This window comes from Aethina tumida, chromosome 2, assembly GCF_024364675.1.
Source record: "Aethina tumida isolate Nest 87 chromosome 2, icAetTumi1.1, whole genome shotgun sequence".
NCBI classification, from domain to species: Eukaryota; Metazoa; Arthropoda; class Insecta; order Coleoptera; family Nitidulidae; genus Aethina; species Aethina tumida.
In genome coordinates, this window is record NC_065436.1 from 8,739,544 (window position 1) to 8,759,246 (window position 19,703).

Below are 19,703 nucleotides of genomic sequence, written 5' to 3' on the forward strand. Positions count from 1 at the left end.
TCTCTGAATTAAAAGTTTCATATTTTTAACAAAATTTTGGAGTTTTTGTCTATTTTTTACTTTTTTCTAAAACTAATGAACTGTATTAACTAAGTTATAATTAGTAACTCAATATACGTTTTGATATGTTTTCGTATGATATTCCTTTGAAAGGTAAATTGCTAGAGTCGCAAAAGGCCATAACTACGCATATTACCTAATAATCTTAATCATTTTAACGATTGAGCAGAATATACTTCGTTACTGGAAATAGCAATAGACCAAAATAGCATAATTATATATATTATTATAGCAAATGTACTTTGTAAAGGATTTAAGCATATACAGCATAAATTTTAATTTTTTATGTTTTCCAGTGTAACTTTTAGGTGATCAAAGCTTCACACATCATTGATATTCGTACGACCACGTTTAAATTCTGAAAACCAGTCAATGATAGTCGATTTTCCAGGTACAGTGTCCTGGATAATATTTATCAAGTCATGTAACGATATTTTTCTTCCGCAAAAAATAATAATAATAATCAAAATAACTTTTGAACCAAACGACAGATCGTCATAAAATTTAGGTGCCTTTAGAAGGTTAGTATAATCTAAAAAATATTTATTCTGTATTTGAGAGACCATATGTTATCACACCGAAAATTATCAGAAATATAGCCTGATGATTGTCAAACGGACCAGTATGATGCATCGAGAAATGTGGTCTAAACTTTGTTCAGTAAACCTCATAAGTTAAAGAGTATTAAATCACCTTACTAAAGATTTGGAATTGCCTAAGAAGAAACGATGGAATTGTATTAGGGAAAATGGACTCGTGAGATGTTAGCGGACTACCGTTGGATTATGACGAAAGATGCCCTAGAGCAGCGGTCGGCAACCTGCGGCCCTCAGCTCATATCCTTGCGACCCATGGCCCGTTTTGTAAATGAGTCTTATAAGGGTTATGGGACCGATTATGAAAATTATGCGGTTCGCCTATACTTTACTTTGCCACTAAGTAGCCTTCTTTGCCTGCCAAAATGTTGCCGACTGCCCTAGTGGCATAATTTCTTTTATTGAATCAACAATAAGCTGTAATTAATTAAAATTTTGTAATAAATAATTTTTTGGGAGTTCAAGAAAAATATAATTATTTGAAAATTTGTTATATTTGCTATATAAATATTGAAAAATGTAGGAAATGTAAAAATTTTAAAATAACTTTATTTAAATAAAGTCAATATTATGAATCGTTTAACATCAAATTGTTTCTGGAAGATTTTTGCATAATTTTTGTAAAAATTCTTATTGTAAGTAGATTATATGACATATCAAATATCTTATTTACTATTTTAACTCCAAAACACTTATTACATTATTATCATTAAAAATTTCAGTTTAGAGCATAAATAGAGATTTTTTTGTATATATTTAAGATAATTCGGGTGTGTTGAACGAGAACGTGATATTCATTTTTATTTTACTTAAATCATTCACGTAGATGATGGCAAATTCGTATAATTTTGGAATATTCACTTTTCTCATTTGAGTAATTTTTTTCGACATCAAATTGTAGTAATATAACAAGTTTTAATTGTATAATTAATAATTTACTTAATATACGAGCTATCGTATATCACAAAAACTAAGTAAAGAGGTTCGCCTTGAACTTGAAACTGAATTAATAACATACACATGTATATAAATTGCATTGTACTTTTGAATTAATGTTTTAATCTTTATGAATTAATTGAGACACTTGTATTGCCTCAAAAACTTGTTAACAACTCCCTGGAAAGCTTCTAACTGCGTCAATTCTCGTTATAAAACGAGCATTGTGAAATAACTACTTCAATTAAACTTCTTATAATTTCCGAAATTTATTTTTCATTAAATATATTGTATATATAAAATTGAAATTATAGGAAATTTTTCATTGTTATATTATAGTATATTATATCTTCCTTCAATTATTTACTCAATTTTAACCCTAGACAAGAAATGTTTGTAATTGAATAAGTTATCCATAAAAAATGTAAAATTTATTGGAATTATTTCTTATTGAAAAATATTACTCAAATAAAAAAAATGGCAGAAAATCGCAGCAAATAACATGAAATTAGAAAGTTTCAACTGTTATTTTCTTTCCGATGGTAACAAATTATATACCATTGAACGTGTAATTTAATCGTCTTTCTAATGATTCTAATATTATTTATCTTAATCAGGCTTATAACTATTTCTTGACGTCACTTTAAGTAAAATGGTAAACTGGAAAACACCAATTTGTCATTATGGAGGCGAATGACCCAAATGAAAAAATAAAATGGTAAGATTTTCGTGTTCAGGGCAACTGAATTAACCCAAAATGCGTTTAAGATATAATTAAGGTTTTTTTAGACCAAATACATTATTATTTACAGTAGGATTTCTTATAGAAAAACTCTTAAATTAGTTTGGTAATAATATTGGGAAAAAACATTTGTTTAGTTCATCTGACTGGTTGAAGTTGGATTGTTGTTGGAGACGTTCGGTTTCTTAAGGGACTTAAGTCACCACCTACTTCATTCATTTTACCAGAATATATCAAAAGGCAATTGATTTTTGTCGAGACTGGATTGAAAATTTGAACACTAGATGGCAAAAGGATATTGATAACGAGAGTGTTTATATTATTGATTAAAAATATAGACTAAAAAATATATTGGTTTGAATTTAATGTAACAAAGCGTCATTAGTTTCCGGTTTCCCTAATATAAAAGATTAATTTAAAATTTGAAACAAATATTACGCAACAATACGGATTATCAATTTATTTTTTTCATAGGGAATAAACTTAATTAAATCGAAAACAAATATAAAGTTATACGAATAAAACATGTTAGAGAGAAACAAGACAGAAGAAAATAACCGTAAAAGTATTTTCTGCGTACATTTTGAATATATATTCTTATTTCTTAAAAATAAGGACTTGCGTAAACAATTTTAATATATTTTTTGAATTAAAAACTAAGAAACAACCGATTTTTCAAGTGAAAAGCTTTATTATATACGAAAATTTCATACTAATTTGCCCAACTTTTTTTTCTGTATTATAGAAAAAGTATATACTTTAACTTAACTATGGATAAGACCCTAGAATTTTCTAAACTGTAAGATAAAATATACTTTAAATTTTATTTCTGGCATTGTTCCAATTACATAATATATCTGTACTCAACTTATTAGACTCTGATTTATCTACTAATATAAATAGTTTAATCCAAGGTTATAAATGATATGAAGTTTAGTGCTTAATCTTAATTTCAGTTTTAATAAGACTTTAGTTGTCTAATTGTATTTCGGTTTGCTCGCTTACAGATTAATAGATTAATACTTCGTTGTATTATTAGTCAATTATTCTTAATAAATATTTATTCTAAATTCACTTCAAGTACATTAGTACTTCTTTGAGGTCGATGATTAACTTTTAGAAATAATCAATGGATAAAAAATTAAGTCAAATATTAAACATAAACATTACATCTATGATTGACTTTGTGAAAGTAATAATCGTAATGGAAAAATAACATAATTATGAGTAATATACAAATTTAGCTTAAACTTTTTAGGAATTCCATTTAATAATTTATTAGGGGGTCAATTAACAGAACGCAGTCCATCGCTTTATTCCCTAAACTATCCGCCTAGATTGTCGCCTCCAAGCACAAGTTATTTCTTAATGAGAATCCTGGAATTATGAAATTCCTACGCATACTTTATGAATATTCTGTTCCATTTACCAACTACTGGCCATCAGATTCCACAATATACACATTTTTCGAAGTTAGGCGTTCCTAAAAGTCCTAAAATTATTCCATATATATTTTGAACAAAATAAATTTAGTCGAATTTATTGTGAACATGATCATATACTGTTAATAGTGCTGTAACCCCTAGAGTTAAATTTACTTATTACTATTTAAATTAGTGGAATTGACTCTATCAGGTTTTTAATTAAATACATTGTTTTTTGTTTGAAATATTTATAAATTATCTTTTTCAGATAACACAACGTTCGAAACGTTAAGGATCATCTGGAATTTAACTAAATAATTTTAAAACTCACTCACAAGTGTAAATATATGTAATTTTATTTAACACATTTCTGTACATCATAGTCAGACTAAATATGTTTAGTTACTTAAAATTTTGAGTCGTATTTTTTGCATTTTCCATTTTGGCGAATGGTTTAAACTAAGGAAAATAGCGGTATTAAAAATTACGTCCCTTGCTTCCGTATTCACGTTCAGTTGGGAATGTGATAAAAATAAATCTGACGAGAACCAAAATATTGAGCTCAAAATAAAAGCAAACCCAATGAATTGGAAGAAAAAAATAAAAACTCAGGATTGGATTGGATTGGAATACAAAACTGATAATTTTAAACTGGCAAATTGTGTATTCTAATTGTTAGAGCCCCTCAAAAATAGTTTATATAAGACAATAGCACCCATAGTTCCACAGATACCAATAAAAAACGCAGAGAAAAGACTAGAGAAACAAGAGAAAAAATAGTCTTTCCTCATCGTTACTGTTTTGAAACAGAGGCAAAAAAGAAACAGTGTAGGAAGTTCTTTTTTAAATATACTGTTCCAGCATCTGTACAAGATGTTTAGATTTTTTTTCATTTGAAATATACCGACGATTCTTGTGAATTATTATAAATGTTAAACTATCGCTGTAGCGTGTTATTTCGTTAGAACTCATTTATCATCCTCATTTTCCATTTAATTGTCAATATGTAACGGCGATCTATAAATTTAACTCGCGATAAGTGTGTCCAAGTCGTTGTTTTAGTGGAAAAAAGTTAGAGTTACTGCAGAATAGCCGTTGTTTGTTATATGGATGGGGACCAATACTAGGAGATCAGGTCAGGGTAGAAATTGTGCTGCAACTTCTGCTTAAGATAGTTTTTTGAGACTTTTGACTTTGAGACAACGGTTTGGGACTTCGAGAAGTTTTACTAGAGAGCACGTTAATTGGGTAGAAGCAGGTTGGGAACGAGTTCTCTTTGGAGATGAATCTAGATTTTGCCTGAAAACATGTGACAGACACATTCATAGGTTTCGATGGCCAAATGAAAGATAAGCTCAATATAAAGTCGTAAATGCCATTTTACTTGGGGCTCAATTATGATTTGGGGAGACATTTCTTTAACAGCAGTGATAAATAATGGGAACCTTAATGAGTGTGACATTATGGACATTCTTGAAAAATATGTCGTGCCATATGTCTCTTTGATGGTTCAATTTTTTTTTACAAATACAGGATCATGCACGATCACATATAGCCCGTGTTATCCAAAATTATCTTGCTGATGTTGGAATTAATGCTATGGCCAGCTCGCAGTTCAGATCTTAATCCAATAGAACATATCTTGGATATTCTTGGGAGAAGGGACCATCCTAACCGTCCGAATAACATATGAGATGTGGAGCGTTTTCTACTCGAAATTTGTAAGATAGAACAGAAAATGAGTCATTCATAGAAGAGGTGGAAATATCCCATAATAAGTTCAAATTTATATGTTTTATAAATAACATTTTTAAATAAATATACAGAGTATGTACGTTTAGTTTTTCCGTTTTCAGAATATATATTAATCAATTATTATTGGTGTAGTGCGTTAATTTCTTAGAACAGTGTACTCTAAGAATCTCCTTGCAAACAGTAAACATTGCAACTAAAAAGAAAATGGAACGAGGTATTGTAACGTTTGATATAAGAAGAATCTCGGAAGAAGTTTGATAAAATGTTTGAAACCATATTTCAAAATGTATTATTATTACAAATCTCATTGCTCACGGGAAAGTATTAAGAAAAAAACTTGGGGAACCAAGGAGAGTGGTTGTGAAGACTAAAGTGTTGCAAAGGAGTATATTCGGAGATTTTTAAATATGGATATAACTATTCAAAAGCACAAATAACGATATCTGCGATTAATATCGTCAACTTTAACTTCAACTTCGTGGACCAAAATCATTTTATTCACCAAAGAGGTTACAAGCTGAATACGATGGACATCTTGGAGGTACTACTATGATTAATGTTCAAACATGTCTACCTCCAAAATTAAGACATTCTAATTACCTGGTCATCTTTTAACGTAGATCTTTTTTGGATCGAGTGAATCAATGTTTAGTCGAAAAATATCTGGCGATTGTCAACAAAAAAAAACCATTATTCTGCCATACAACAAGACGAACACTGGAAAAAATTAATGAAGTGAGATGAGGGGTAAATACATGCAAATAAATGATATATGAGATAACAAATATTAATTTAAAATAAACAATGAAATTCTAACACCATTTACAAAATAAATATAATTATCTTAATGGGGTTTATTAACAGTTTAAGTAAACCCTTATATTTTTATACTTTATAACTTAGAACAAAACAAAACTTTGAAAACCACTTCTCCCATCAACGATTGATTGATAATTTGATTTGATTAGGTATCTTTTATAATTCCACAGATACTTTCTTTTTATCTCATATTAATTCAAAATATTTTGTTACATTTTTATTGCTTTCCTTTTTTACCTTTAAGTAATAATTACTTAACGTAACTTTCACAGAAGAACAAAAACAAATAACTATACCTTTTTAGGCATTTCACCTATTATGTTAGAGAGAGTGCTAAACCAATTACAGTGAAAAAAAAATATATATAATATATCTTTACAAGCTACTAAAATGACTAACAAAAAGATTTCATGAGTACAACAAGAATATGTCTTCAAAAACTTCTAAAATGGCTACCAAAAAATTTCCTGAATACTACAAGAATTTGGAATACAGAAATTGCAAGATGAATAAAGAATAATAATACTTGTTATTATAAGAGATCATATCCACTGTAAATAAGTAACAATTTTATTTAGTAAAAATAGTGTTTTATAACTTCAAAAAGTCCAATATTAGACTACTTTGGCTTTGGAATACACATTTATATTTTTTTAATTAAAAGTAAATTTCTTGAATTTCAGAATAACTTAAACTATAGTAGGGCGAATACTATAAAGGTAAAATATAATTTTTATCAATTATAATAAAATAAAAGAATTATTAAAAATCTTTTAATAACGGAGTCTTCTGTTATGGAAGAATGAAAATTATGTAGGAAATTGATTTCCTCAAGGAAACAATTTCGCTAAGTAGAACTAAAATCCTAACTCGAGTAATGACAAGCCACTCCGTCAAAATCACCAATTTGGCAAAGTATCTTCAAAAGATGTTTTAAAAATGGCATTATATTTTAAATTTTATTTTGTTTTCTAATCAATTAGAATAATTATATTATTAAGTTAACTGTAATGACAGTCTTAGTAGAACATTTCGCACATAGCGTACAAGAACAGAACTTGTTCCTTGCTAATATGTTATGAAAAAATGATGTCATTTGTGTCTTTCGCATAAAGGAAATAAATATTTGTAAAAACAGTATTATTCAAAATTTATGTTAAAACAATCTAATAAATTTTGTTTTTTTATGATTGTTTGATAGATTATAGTTTAATTTTGAAATAAGTAATAAATAACTATTTATATATTAGAAACTAAAATATGAAAACCGAATGATGCGATGTATCAGATGACAAAAATTATTATCTTTTACTTTTATAAAGAATTTGTTAAAAATATCCGGGCACTGTAGAATTGTTTGAAATTTGAAAAAAGTCAATTTTTTAGTGATTTTCAAAAATTTGTATGTCAGCTTCTATATAACTTAGTAATTCCGTTCAATCGGCATTTTTCACTGTGAATCCTCTACTTTTAAGAGAAGCTGAGATACAAATTTTTGAAAATGAAAAAATCGAATTGGGCTCAAATTTTCTGGATCATCTTTATTTCTGATGTACTTTCAAGGAAGAAATCGGGGTCCAAATCGATCACCCACCCGCACACATTTTCGTCGAAAATTAATGGATCTGTCCATATGTAATATGTTATATGCAGTTACTATTGTGTGATTATTAAAACATTCAATTTTGCGCTTGTGATTAACTCCTGAAATGAATTTAATAGGAATTGCGTTCATATATTATATAATGTATTTATTGGCAATCTCGGGAATATGATATTGACATGGTAATCCATATTATTAAATATACTGTCTACGCTATTGACATTACTGGTAATTTGGAACTATTGATTGGAAAATAATTTATGAAAATGTTTGTAAATAAGTAGGCACCATTGGATGTTATGAAATGCCATTCATCTTGATCCGGTTTACTATTTAATCTGGATGGTAACATATGTTAATTTAAGAACATTTGTGATTGACAAAAAATGAGTATAAAATTTGTAAACATCTTAGCTAAATTACCCTAAAAATATGAGTAACAGTTCTATATTTTCGTTGCAAGACTGAAATAAATTAAATTAAATTGGACAAAAATGGAACACAGTTTTCCCAATTAAAAAATAAGAAAATAAGTTCGCCGACGATTATACTTGTGGCATTAAGGCACTAAGTGATCCAATTCATAATTTGTCTATTTGCCATCGAATACCTTATATGTAAGAAAGTAAATCTTTTTACTTGTAAATATTACATTTTATTTATTAAATAAATAGTTTTAAAAATTAAATAATGTTTAGTGGTAATAATGCTTGTACATTTAAAATAATACGAAAAAAACTAATTTTTTGCAATAGAAATATGAGTACTTACTTCTATGAGCTTTATCACTTGGATCTCTGCGTAGAACAACTCTTCTTTGAGCAGCAGCTGCAGAACCAGAATCAACATCATGGATAACGATTCTGATAGCTTCCGCATCAACTGAAGCTTGACGTCTTGGAGTAGCTTCTAAGTCTTCTAAAGCAGGCGTAGGCCGTGGAACAGGTATCCTTAGTCCGGCAATATCAGGTCTGTAACAATAAAACTATACTGTTTAATTATTTAAAATCATTTTATTTCTTTGTTTCGTATTACTAAATTGTTCCTGAAAAATTATTAAATTTTATTAAAAGCCATTTTTAAATTTCATAATTATGTAGTATATTTTCTATATATGCAAAAAATTGTTACAATTTAAAGTTCTATCTTTCTATCGTGTTTAATTTTCTCTGATACATTTCAGAAATTAATATAAACAATTGGTTTAAATCAATAATATTACTGGTATTGGTATTATTTAGTTTTTACATTAAATATTTTTTGAAAGTTAATTAAATTAAAACTCGAAGCTAAAACTCTACTTGAAATGGACTCACATGGAGAACAAAAATGTATTCAACATATTTCCATAAAAATCGAAAGAGACTCTATTGATTTAGTAGATTAGTATTATTAACTTAATATATCATGTATTCCTGAGTGAATGTACTTTATTTTGTACTCATAAAATGACTTCGCCATTAACTGAAAATTTTAAAATATAAACAATAAAGATAAGTGCAAGTTATAGTTATATTTGAAGAAGAGATCAATTGTTTTCACAGCTTCTGCTTATTAAAACCAGTTTTTTTATTTTTAATAATTTTATTTATATGTGATTGTGGTGTTAGTAAACTTTTGAGATATTTCAGAGCTTTATTTCACTGGGTTTTCAACATGACATTGATCGTTATCATGTAACAAACACACTTTACCATGTCTCTGTCCATATAGCAGGAGTTTTTTAAGAGCTCAACTCAAACGCATCAGTTGTTGAGGTAATAAATTATATCCTACCAACTGCAGAGGAGAAACTACGTGTTAGTAGTATCTTAGTAGTGAGTTAGTAGTTGACATATGACAAAACGTCTTTACTTTTGGATGATCACTTCTAGCACTTTTAAAAGTTTTGACACTATTGATCATATACTTGTAATGATTTGTCAAGTTTTTATAGCGTCTGACATCGGTCTTGATCAAGTAATTCCTCCAATTTCCAAATTTTTTCGTTGCGCCAGAACGTTTTTTATCCTCAAGTTATAAATCATTATTTTTGAAGCATCAAAACAATTTTCTGCATATCGTCGGAGCATTTTCACAGCTTTTGAATAAAATAGTCAAATAAAATTCTTCGCAAATACATTTTATTTGATACAAAAGTAGACATTTTCAGAACCAAAAAAAATCGATACTTCCTTGCATAATCGGTACCATCGAAATTCCATGTACGAAGTACTATTACAGCTGTTTTTGAAGAAACAGGGAGAACTTATTCATGATCATAATACTATATTGAGTAATAATTTAATAAGAAAAAAATCAATTACAAGACATAGAGTTCACTTAAAAGGATTTCTAATATATCTCAGTCAAAAAATACTCATTGTCCTTACCAAGGAGTTGTACTGTATCATCATGTTAATCACACATATTGAAATAAAGTAAAATTGTTAAATTATGCAGAGTAGTACTGATGTATTTAATGGCAAATCTTTTCATTAGCTTCACAAAAAGATATTACAGCCGAGAGTTCCTAAACTAGAATCAGTGTCTAGAAAGTGAAGAGAAACCTACGAAAAATTTATAAAAGATAATTTTTTGCTGTTGCTGTTTTTGAAGAAAGAGTCGAAACTTATTCAAGGTCCTAATAATTAGCTTCCATATTAAGTTGAATTATTATAAAATATGAAGAAAAATTGCAGAAAAAGTATTTTTAATGGTAGACTTTACACCATTGTAGAATCATAACGATTAATTTTTTAACATATTAATAAATAAACAAATATTTATTACTTGACATTAAGAATCATATAAATCCAATATTTTAATTTAAAAATTCTTAAAAAAACACGAATTACTTCATTAAATAACCGTAAGGACTCAAGTTATTAGCATCTTTCTGTTATAATTCGAATCATGTCTTTTTGGGTAAGCGATTTTGGAAAGGTGCCTATAGCCAGGTATAGTATAAGAAGGGTGTTTCTTAAAAAGGAGAGATTTCCCTAGAGTTCTGTATTTTAAGTCGAAAATCCTAAAACCAAGATACTGAAGCCGCTCTTACATACCTGAATTCTTAATAAAAAATAAAAAATAATAAGAGTTTGTATAAATGGGTATTAGAAAATAAGAAATGAAACAGTATTGAAAATAAAAGTTGAATATGTATATAAAGGTAAAAATTAACGGATAAAAAGTATTATAAACTTTTAACTCAATAGAATCTTAAAGTAATAAAATTTATATCTTCTTTCAAATTTTCTAAGGAAATTTTTTTATAGGATTCGAATATGTTAATCGTTTTTTAATGTTCAAAAATGTGAGAATAATTTGAATCTTTAAATTAAATATTAATAAAAAATTAAACCGACAACATCAAGTCTGCCGATTATATAATTGTAAGAACATAATTTAATGGAAAAACTTATTGATTTGTTTTATATCTATATATAACTGATCTAAATAAAAGAAATTATCGTTGTTTGGAGTTATATTAATTTAATTGTTAATAGAAAAAATGTTATTTATGTATTTATATGCTTTCATATAAAATATATTAATTTCAATAAATAAAAAAATAAATTGGGCTAGTTTTAAAATTGTAAAGTAATTATTTATTATATGACCGGAAACGAATGGGCTGAAAAGTCCCAGGCCTAACACACAAATAGCGCTAATTTTATTGCATTTAGTTCAGTTCATTCTTTTTCAGTTAGTATTAATGTTCAAAAGACAGCTGTTAAAATTTAATGATATTCTATTAATTAGTTTGTGAGTTATTGTGTTGAGAGTGACAATACTATTGTTATTTTCAAAACAAAGGATCAAAAACATTTTCTTGTTTTAATTTTATTCTGCTTCTTGATGGGAAAAAATACCGTTCAAGCTAAGCAATAGCTTGAAAAGTGTTATGGGGACTCCTATCAGAAACAATAATAAAACGTTAGTTTGCTGACTTCAAGCGTGGACGTAGAGACACTGATGCAGAACGCAATGGACGTCCAAATAAGGCGGTAATACCAGAAATCGTTACGTGAGTTAGCTGACATCGTAAAAATATCAAAAGAAAGTGTTGGCTTTATATTGCATGAGCATTTGACTATGAGAAAGCTCTGTTCAAAGCGTTTGCCTACTGTTGATCAAAAACAAGAATGTGTTGATGATTCTGACCAGTGTTTGGCCATGTTTCAACGTAACGAACCGAAATTTTTGCGTCAATATGTGACAATGGATGAAACATCTGAGTGGACAGTAACTGGTGATCCTCGTCTAAAGCGCCCGAAAGCATAACAATCGACTGGAATGGTTACGGCCTCGGTATTTTGGAATCTGCGTGGTGTAATATTCATCGACTATCATGAGAAGAGAAGTACCATCAACAGTGAATATTATACAGCATTCAAATGCTCCAATTTGGAGGACGAAATTGCAAAGAAACCACCCCATATGGCAAAGAAAACAATTTTGTTTCATCAAGACAACACACAAGTCAATCAAAACAATGCCAAAACTACATGAATTGAACTTCGAATTGCTCCCACATATACCCTATTCGCCAGATTTGGCACCAGCGACTACTGGCTGTTCACAGACCATAAAAAAATGCTCACCAGTAAGAAATTTCGCACGAATGAAGAGGTTATCGCTGAAACTAATGGCTATTTTGAGGCAAAAGATAAATCGTTCTACAAAAGTAGTATTGAAATGTTAGAGGGGCGCTGGAATGATTGCGGTGCTTTTGATGGAGATTACGTTGATGAATAAAGCTAAATTTGGACGTGTTTTGTATGTTGGACTTTTCAGCCCATGTGATATATTTATTATTATTAGTTATTTAGTAGTATTAGTTTATGAACTAACCAATTTTGTACATTAAATTTTCTAGTCCCTATGAATTTGTTCCTTTTTTAGATTTTCACTTTAGAAATTGAGCACTGTTATGTGCTCAAAAACACATACAATGGATTGTAATTTTAAAAATTAAAAGTATCGATCACATTTTGTTATATACGAATTTTCGTATAAGTTAGCCACTCGTAAATGGATTTGACAACACTTAATAATTCATACACAGTTTTATGCAAAAATATATCAAATCGTTTATGTTAGCTTTCAGAGGGACCATTTATCATGCCTTAGTGGTGCTTTAACCCTTGAGTATCATCTCTCATTGTTACGCACGTATTGGGACTCATCTCCCACTCACTTCACAGTCGTCCCGTCGCGACACGTCGGCACTAACCGGAGTAAACCCATTCACTGTGTGTACTTGTAACTTGTTTCCAACCTGTAGATATCTTTCCTAATTAATTTTTCTTTGTTAAGATGATCGGACCAACCATTTCATTTATTAGTAATATGAGATTACACATACAATTGCTAACATATATGTATATTTATGTTTTAAGATATTGATTCTGTAAACTGATCTTTAACCTATTCGTGGGTACATTCTGAGTAATCAATTAGGATGTTTGACAATTATTAACACGTCATAAACACTGTATTCTTTCTTTTTCATTAGGTGAATTGTTCTCTTCTATTTATAATCTAATTCTATTTTGGGGTCTATTTCGTTAATTACATATTTGATTTGACGCTCATCATTTTTAGTTCTTTTTTTCGGACACTTTTTTTTTGACTTGGAAAAGAGTATGGAATTATTTTATTTGCGATCAGTTATAGTTAAATTCTTAACATATTCGGTGATTTTCAATGTAGTAATATCTTAAAATCTTTACTTTTTACTTCAAATTAGGAAAAGGGTAGTTGAACTTTGTGACTGTAGCCAAACGCAATGTGACGTGGCAAAAAACATAGTGTTCTTTCGAAGATTTTGTGTAAATTCCGCAGCAGTGATATTCAAAATCAAGATGTTCACGAAGAAGCACTTCTATGATAGACGAAAAAGCTCTGTCTCAAGGATCCTCGCAAAATGTCAAAACAAATCTCGGAGGAAATTTCGACATAATTTAATCTAGATAGTAGTAGAAGAATAATGAGAAATCGTCTTATTAATGCAAGATATTTGGCCAAGCCGCATTTAAAAATCTACTACTAACAAATAAAAATGGGACATTTCATGTGACATTTGTAAAATCCTTGTAATGGACTCAAGAAAAATAGAAAGTGACGAAAGTAAATTTAATTTGTTTGAGTCAGATTGTAGAACATGTTGGCGGAAGCTTTATGGCAAGTGGAGGGTAAGTTGGATCGTTTTTAATACAGGGACATACTGTGGAACATCGTGTTTTCATTTGACGAAGAAGAAGTGTTCTTTCGTTGGATATTTCAACAAACTAACGATCCAAACACAGTAAAATTATTAAAGAGTGGTTTCTAATGAAAAACTTAACTGTGCTTAAATGGCCGCCTTAGTCCCCCGATCTAAGTACTATTACATCATTGCATCCGAACAAAAAATATCAAAAGCAAACAAGAACCTCAAACCATACAGAAGTAGTGGCAACAATTTCCAACTGACATATCGCAGAGACTGGTAGATTCTATGTCTAAAAGATGCCAAGCAGTCAAAGAAGCCAAAGGTCACAAAATTTTGAAATGTTTAAGTTGTTGTTAATTTTTTATGAATATTAATACAATAGTCTATGCTTTTTTCCAGACCAAAATGATATTTTATTTAAAATATACATATTTCATATTTTAGTGATATTGATCAAATGGCATTTCATAATCATATATTAATATGGTTGAGACAATTTTAATCTTTTATACCCATTTGACTTATTTAGTTTATTTTGAAGAGACCTTTATGACAATAATATGCTCATTCTGTTTACACCACATATTGTAAATAATAACTGAACTAAAAAACGATTGTTAAACATTTACGAACCATTTCTGAGAAGCGTTATTATAAAATTAAAAAAATAATAATAATGCGGATGTAGCAAATTTTGTGGTATGTTATTAATTTGTTAACCAAACTACTGATTATAAAAACATTACTTAATATTAGTAAACAAATTATAGTTTTATTTCGTTATCGAACCAATATTATTTTATTCTACTATCATAAGATAAGTATAATAATTTACAATTGTTTTTATTAAATTTTGGAAAAATTGCAGTGTATGTTAGTACTGGTCAAACTTCATAGACTGGATATACAATTAGTTGCGTTCATTGTAGAAACTTTTCAAGTTGTGAATGTTTGAAAAGTAAACAAAAATCAATCAAAAGTCCCGACCTTTTCTATAAATAATTCGTAGTTCAATTATCACTTGAATGAATATGAAAGATAACGAGATAGAGTTTTGATTGTCAAATCAGCTTTTGTTCAAATATCTGTTTATATGTCTATAGTGTTTGTGACGTTGTTGTAAAAATAACATTTATCGAAAAAGCATTTGTTGAAAAAATGGCTGGCAAGGAATTGTTGTCGAAAAAGCAGTCTTATGGAGGTTTTTTTTGTCCCAAAATCAGTAACAGTTATAAAATAACGATTTCAAAAATAATAGCCCATCACTAGTGATTGCATTAATATCAGTTAGCTTGAGTAACCCCTAAATATACTACGTGCAAAAAACGCCTTAGATACAATTGATTTATTCCAATTTTTAGAAAGATACTACTGAATAATAATGCCTGGGTGGCCAAGGCAGTAAATTAATATGGGAGGCTTTTAGGAAGTTTAAAGAATTCCTAGCAATATACGGACGGGAATTATCTTGCTGAAAAATTAGTTCGAAATCTCTTCTTATATAAGGATGAAAATAAGGTCATCCACATATCGCTGGGATGCCATATTGCCACTAATGAAAGCTGAAGGTGACCTGCTACCATAAGCAATAGCTCACCATACCATTAAACCCGTAGTGTTATGAATATGATTGTTCACAGCAAAGTAAGGATGACGTCTTTCCCCATGTCGCCCTCTTACTAATACATAACTCTCGTGCAAGCACAATGTGATTCCCTTTCTCATCTCACTGTTCACGTTCTATACACCAGTATCTAACATACGTTAGTACCTATGGTTTGCTGCTAGAAGTAATAAATCTGTACTCCAAAAGACCTTATACGGAGGTAAACAGATCGAATACCAATTGGCCTACATTGTACACTAAATTTTATGAAAATATCTGAATGCGTTCTTTTTACAGTTAGAATATCAATCTTGTATAATATGTTTATATGGTTTGTGATTTTTTTGTCATAACTTAAATATTGGAAATACATTTTTGAAGTGAAAACTTCTTTAGCCGCGTTGGATACTTTTTGGTAGGGGAAAATCTTATGGGTTCGCGTCACCGATATGCTCGTCCTTCTTTTGTTAATAAGAAAAAAGTTGTTGATTTGGCTGGTAAACTCGGTTACTAGTCCAACAAACTATGTATCTGCCGGCGTTTCAAGAGGTACCCGAAAACTTGACATTAAGAAAAAAATCCCGTAACTAGAGGGTGAGTTAAAGTTGTACATTTGAGAGAATTTTGAAATCAGGTAAAATTTTACTAATGCAGTGGTTTCGTTAAAGGTCTCCAGCTAAGCCGGAAATGAGAATGATCTATTAGAATCTCTACCATCTGTTACCAACGCGCTCAATTTCGTCGAAAAGTAATATCGTTGGGGGGACAAGTTTAGAAGGTAAATTTCCCAAATAATCGTTCCAAATCAGTATTGAAATCAAATGACCTGTTGCACATATTTTGGTTCCAATTACAATCGAAGGAGGGATGTTTATTAAGTAAAAGTAAAACATACTGGTTTTTTATACCGTCAATAAAAGTGTGTAACCTGAAAATTAGCCTTTCCTGACAAATAATAATAGATTTAATGTATTTTTATAAGTGAAAACTTCTTTAGCCGCGTTTGTCATTTCTTGGTAGAGAAATATTATGCGTTCGCGTCATTGACATGCTCATGACTAGCGCACGCGCAGTGTACTGTGCGCCTTAGACACTTTTTGAATGGGTGAAATCTCGTGCGTTCGCATCACCGACATGTTTATACCAGTATATCTGTACCTATACAGTTGACGTATGGTGCCGTGTATATCTTATAAGTAAAACTGAATGGATTTAGTGAAAAATTTATTTAAATATGTCTAATGATCGAAAAGTCAGTACTATAAAACATAAAACGACAATCGATGCCGTTTTTATGCGATACTTAGATAAATTTGAATCAAACATTTTCATTCATTGTATATTAATTGTTATTTCAATTGAATTGTATTTATATTTTGTCAGGCCGTAATATATTTAAATAATAAAAAACCATATAAATATGCATAAAATTGTTGCTCGGAGTGTCAATAGATGTGAAAACTAGATTGATGTTGATAAATTTAATTCAAACATTATGAAATTTGAAATTTTAATTCCAAAAGTTTTCACTTCTATCCACAGTCTCTATATCTGCCAACTTTAAATTTTTTGATCGTATGTGTGTCTGTTAAATTACGATGAAAAAATGTTTTTTGTTAAAAAATTAAACCCTCCAATTCCTAATTTGAACACAAAACAGGACAAAGAAATGGTGAAAAATCAGATTCACCTCACAAGCTGCTTTTTTTGGTTAATTTTTAGTCGCTAAAATCAAAAATGGAGGTTAAAATTCCCAAACACTGTGAAAAGGTATCTTGGGGACTAAATTTAGTTCCCTTGGCAGAAAGCTCTCGGATTCTCGCCAAAAATCTTCGTAATTCCGTATTTGATCACCCTAATCCAGAAATTTCTGGACTGGTCATTTACCGTCCCCTGAACTACCCTAACAGACATAAGAGACTCTCTTAGCTGTCTAAGTGGTTCCCAAATTGTCCTCCTGGGTTGTGGCTATTTTGAGCCGATCCCACAGAAGAGGAGTTTTTAGTTTGTGGACATCCGACACTGCCTCTGACATTCATCTTTAAATGTTTTTCCTCTCTCTTTTCCAAAAAAATCTCAAACTATTTATTATTACTAGCCTCCATTGCTTGGAACGACAGTCAAATTAATATAACACAAAATATATTAAATAGAATAGAAGGTCAAAGTTACAAAATTTAATCTCAAGAAGTTCGAAAACCATAATTCAACGCTAAATTTATGATATTATTAAAATAGTTATGTGTATATACAATAAAACACTTCAAAAAATAAAACATTACTAGTTATAATAGAAACTTCAGTTTCATTTAAACAAATTATCTTCATTAAATGTTTTGTTTACCATGTGTGTATATAATTTTACGTACACGTCAGTTCCCTTAAGAATTTCTAACCCACGCAAGCACAGAAGCTATTTATACTACGGAGAGTAGACAAAACAGGGTGTGTTTTGACATGAATCGATGTGGTATTTAGACACCATCACAGGTAAACTAACAAGATATATAGGAGAATTAAGCGTTGACGCACCTTGGGCAAATTATTAGTTGTGTCCTTTACCTATAACTTGCTCTCTACGACAGTTTATAATTTACTCATGTGAATAACGGGCACTTTGTGTGCGTTACTTAATTGCTCCGGACTAAATTTGGCATATGAAATGGTTGATAAATAAATTACTTAATAACAAATCTATTATATATAATTTGTTGTAATGAATTACTGACAATAAACAGATATTTTAAGTATTTACTGGTCCAATATTAAAGTGATTCATTTGAAGGTGTTGTATGACATTGGATTGTTCTTTGGGTGTCGTATTATTGATACTTCAATTCGACTGTAAAATTGCAATTTTGTTTTGAACAAGAGGTCGATTTATTTGTCGGCTATTCACTTTTTTATAACCCATTTGGAAGTCTCACCACAAAGTTGTCTGTGTGTTTAATTATTTGTGGACGGTTCCCTAAAGTTCAGATTAAATTTAGTTGAGCAACAGGAGATTCTTTATAAAGAAACAAAGTTTAAATAGTTAGTAGTTTCACCCTCTCTTGAGAATAAGTAGTAAATCGTACGTCACCAGATTAAAATTATAGTTTTGTACTAATTAAAATGGTAAAATCAATTATTTTAAAATGACATACAGTTGAGATCCTCTACGCCTTGTCCTTCGATCTTCCTCGGGTGCTATGAGTGAAGTTGTCGGCGCTGCTTCGGGGCTGGGTGGGCTTGATGTTTCAGGAGCAGGCGCCCTGAATGAAGGCCTTCTTCCCGTAGATGATTGTGTTGTTACTGTACTAAGACCTGGCACTGAAAATACGTCATAAGCCGAAGCCCGTCTTGGAATTGGTGCGGGAAGGCCAAGACCGGTTTCGCCTAGAAACGTTAAATTTCATTCAATTAAATAAAACTAACTTAATTGATATTTTACTTACTGGTGTTAGGAGTAAGAGCACTCTTTACTTCATCGTCGTAACTATGCTGTCTGGCCACTCTAGAAGCTCGTCTTGATCGTGGAGCCGTTACAACTGGTGCCGATTCTCGTGGTGGACTATTTTGTCGACTGCTTGCTGTACTTCGACCACCTCTGCCTCTAGTCCAGTCTGGGTCGGGTGTTTTTGCTCCACCGCCTTTTAACTGGAATTTAAATTATTACTATTATGGTCTTATATAAAATTTCAATATTCAATTAATTTCAAAAAAAATTCAGCATTACGTATTCAAGGAATTAATCCTTTACTTCCTACATGGGTTTGTCTATTTTTTACGACGATTCTAAATTTTAACTAATTATAAACGGAAACAACACAAATAATATTTTAACTACCTAAAATCATTGATTTTCTCTTAACGTTTTTTTAATAAAATTAATATTAATTAACAATTCATAAAAGATTTGTTAAGGTTTAGTCTTTTAATAAAATTATTAATATAAGTAATAAATACTCCAAAAATAATCCC

At 29.8% G+C, this 19,703-nt stretch overlaps 1 protein-coding gene across 1 annotated transcript in view; it reads right to left on the reverse strand.

Annotated features, from left to right (window-relative positions):
- LOC109599771 (regulating synaptic membrane exocytosis protein 2) overlaps window positions 1-19,703 on the reverse strand; it is a 63,144-nt gene that overhangs the window by 24,957 nt on the left and 18,484 nt on the right. Inside the window, exons 5-7 of the mRNA XM_049962646.1 lie at window positions 19,178-19,379; window positions 18,887-19,118; window positions 8,707-8,906 (exon numbers count right to left, since the gene is read on the reverse strand). Coding sequence (XP_049818603.1) covers window positions 8,707-8,906; window positions 18,887-19,118; window positions 19,178-19,379 — 634 coding nt within the window. The remainder of the gene's footprint in view (window positions 1-8,706; window positions 8,907-18,886; window positions 19,119-19,177; window positions 19,380-19,703) is intronic.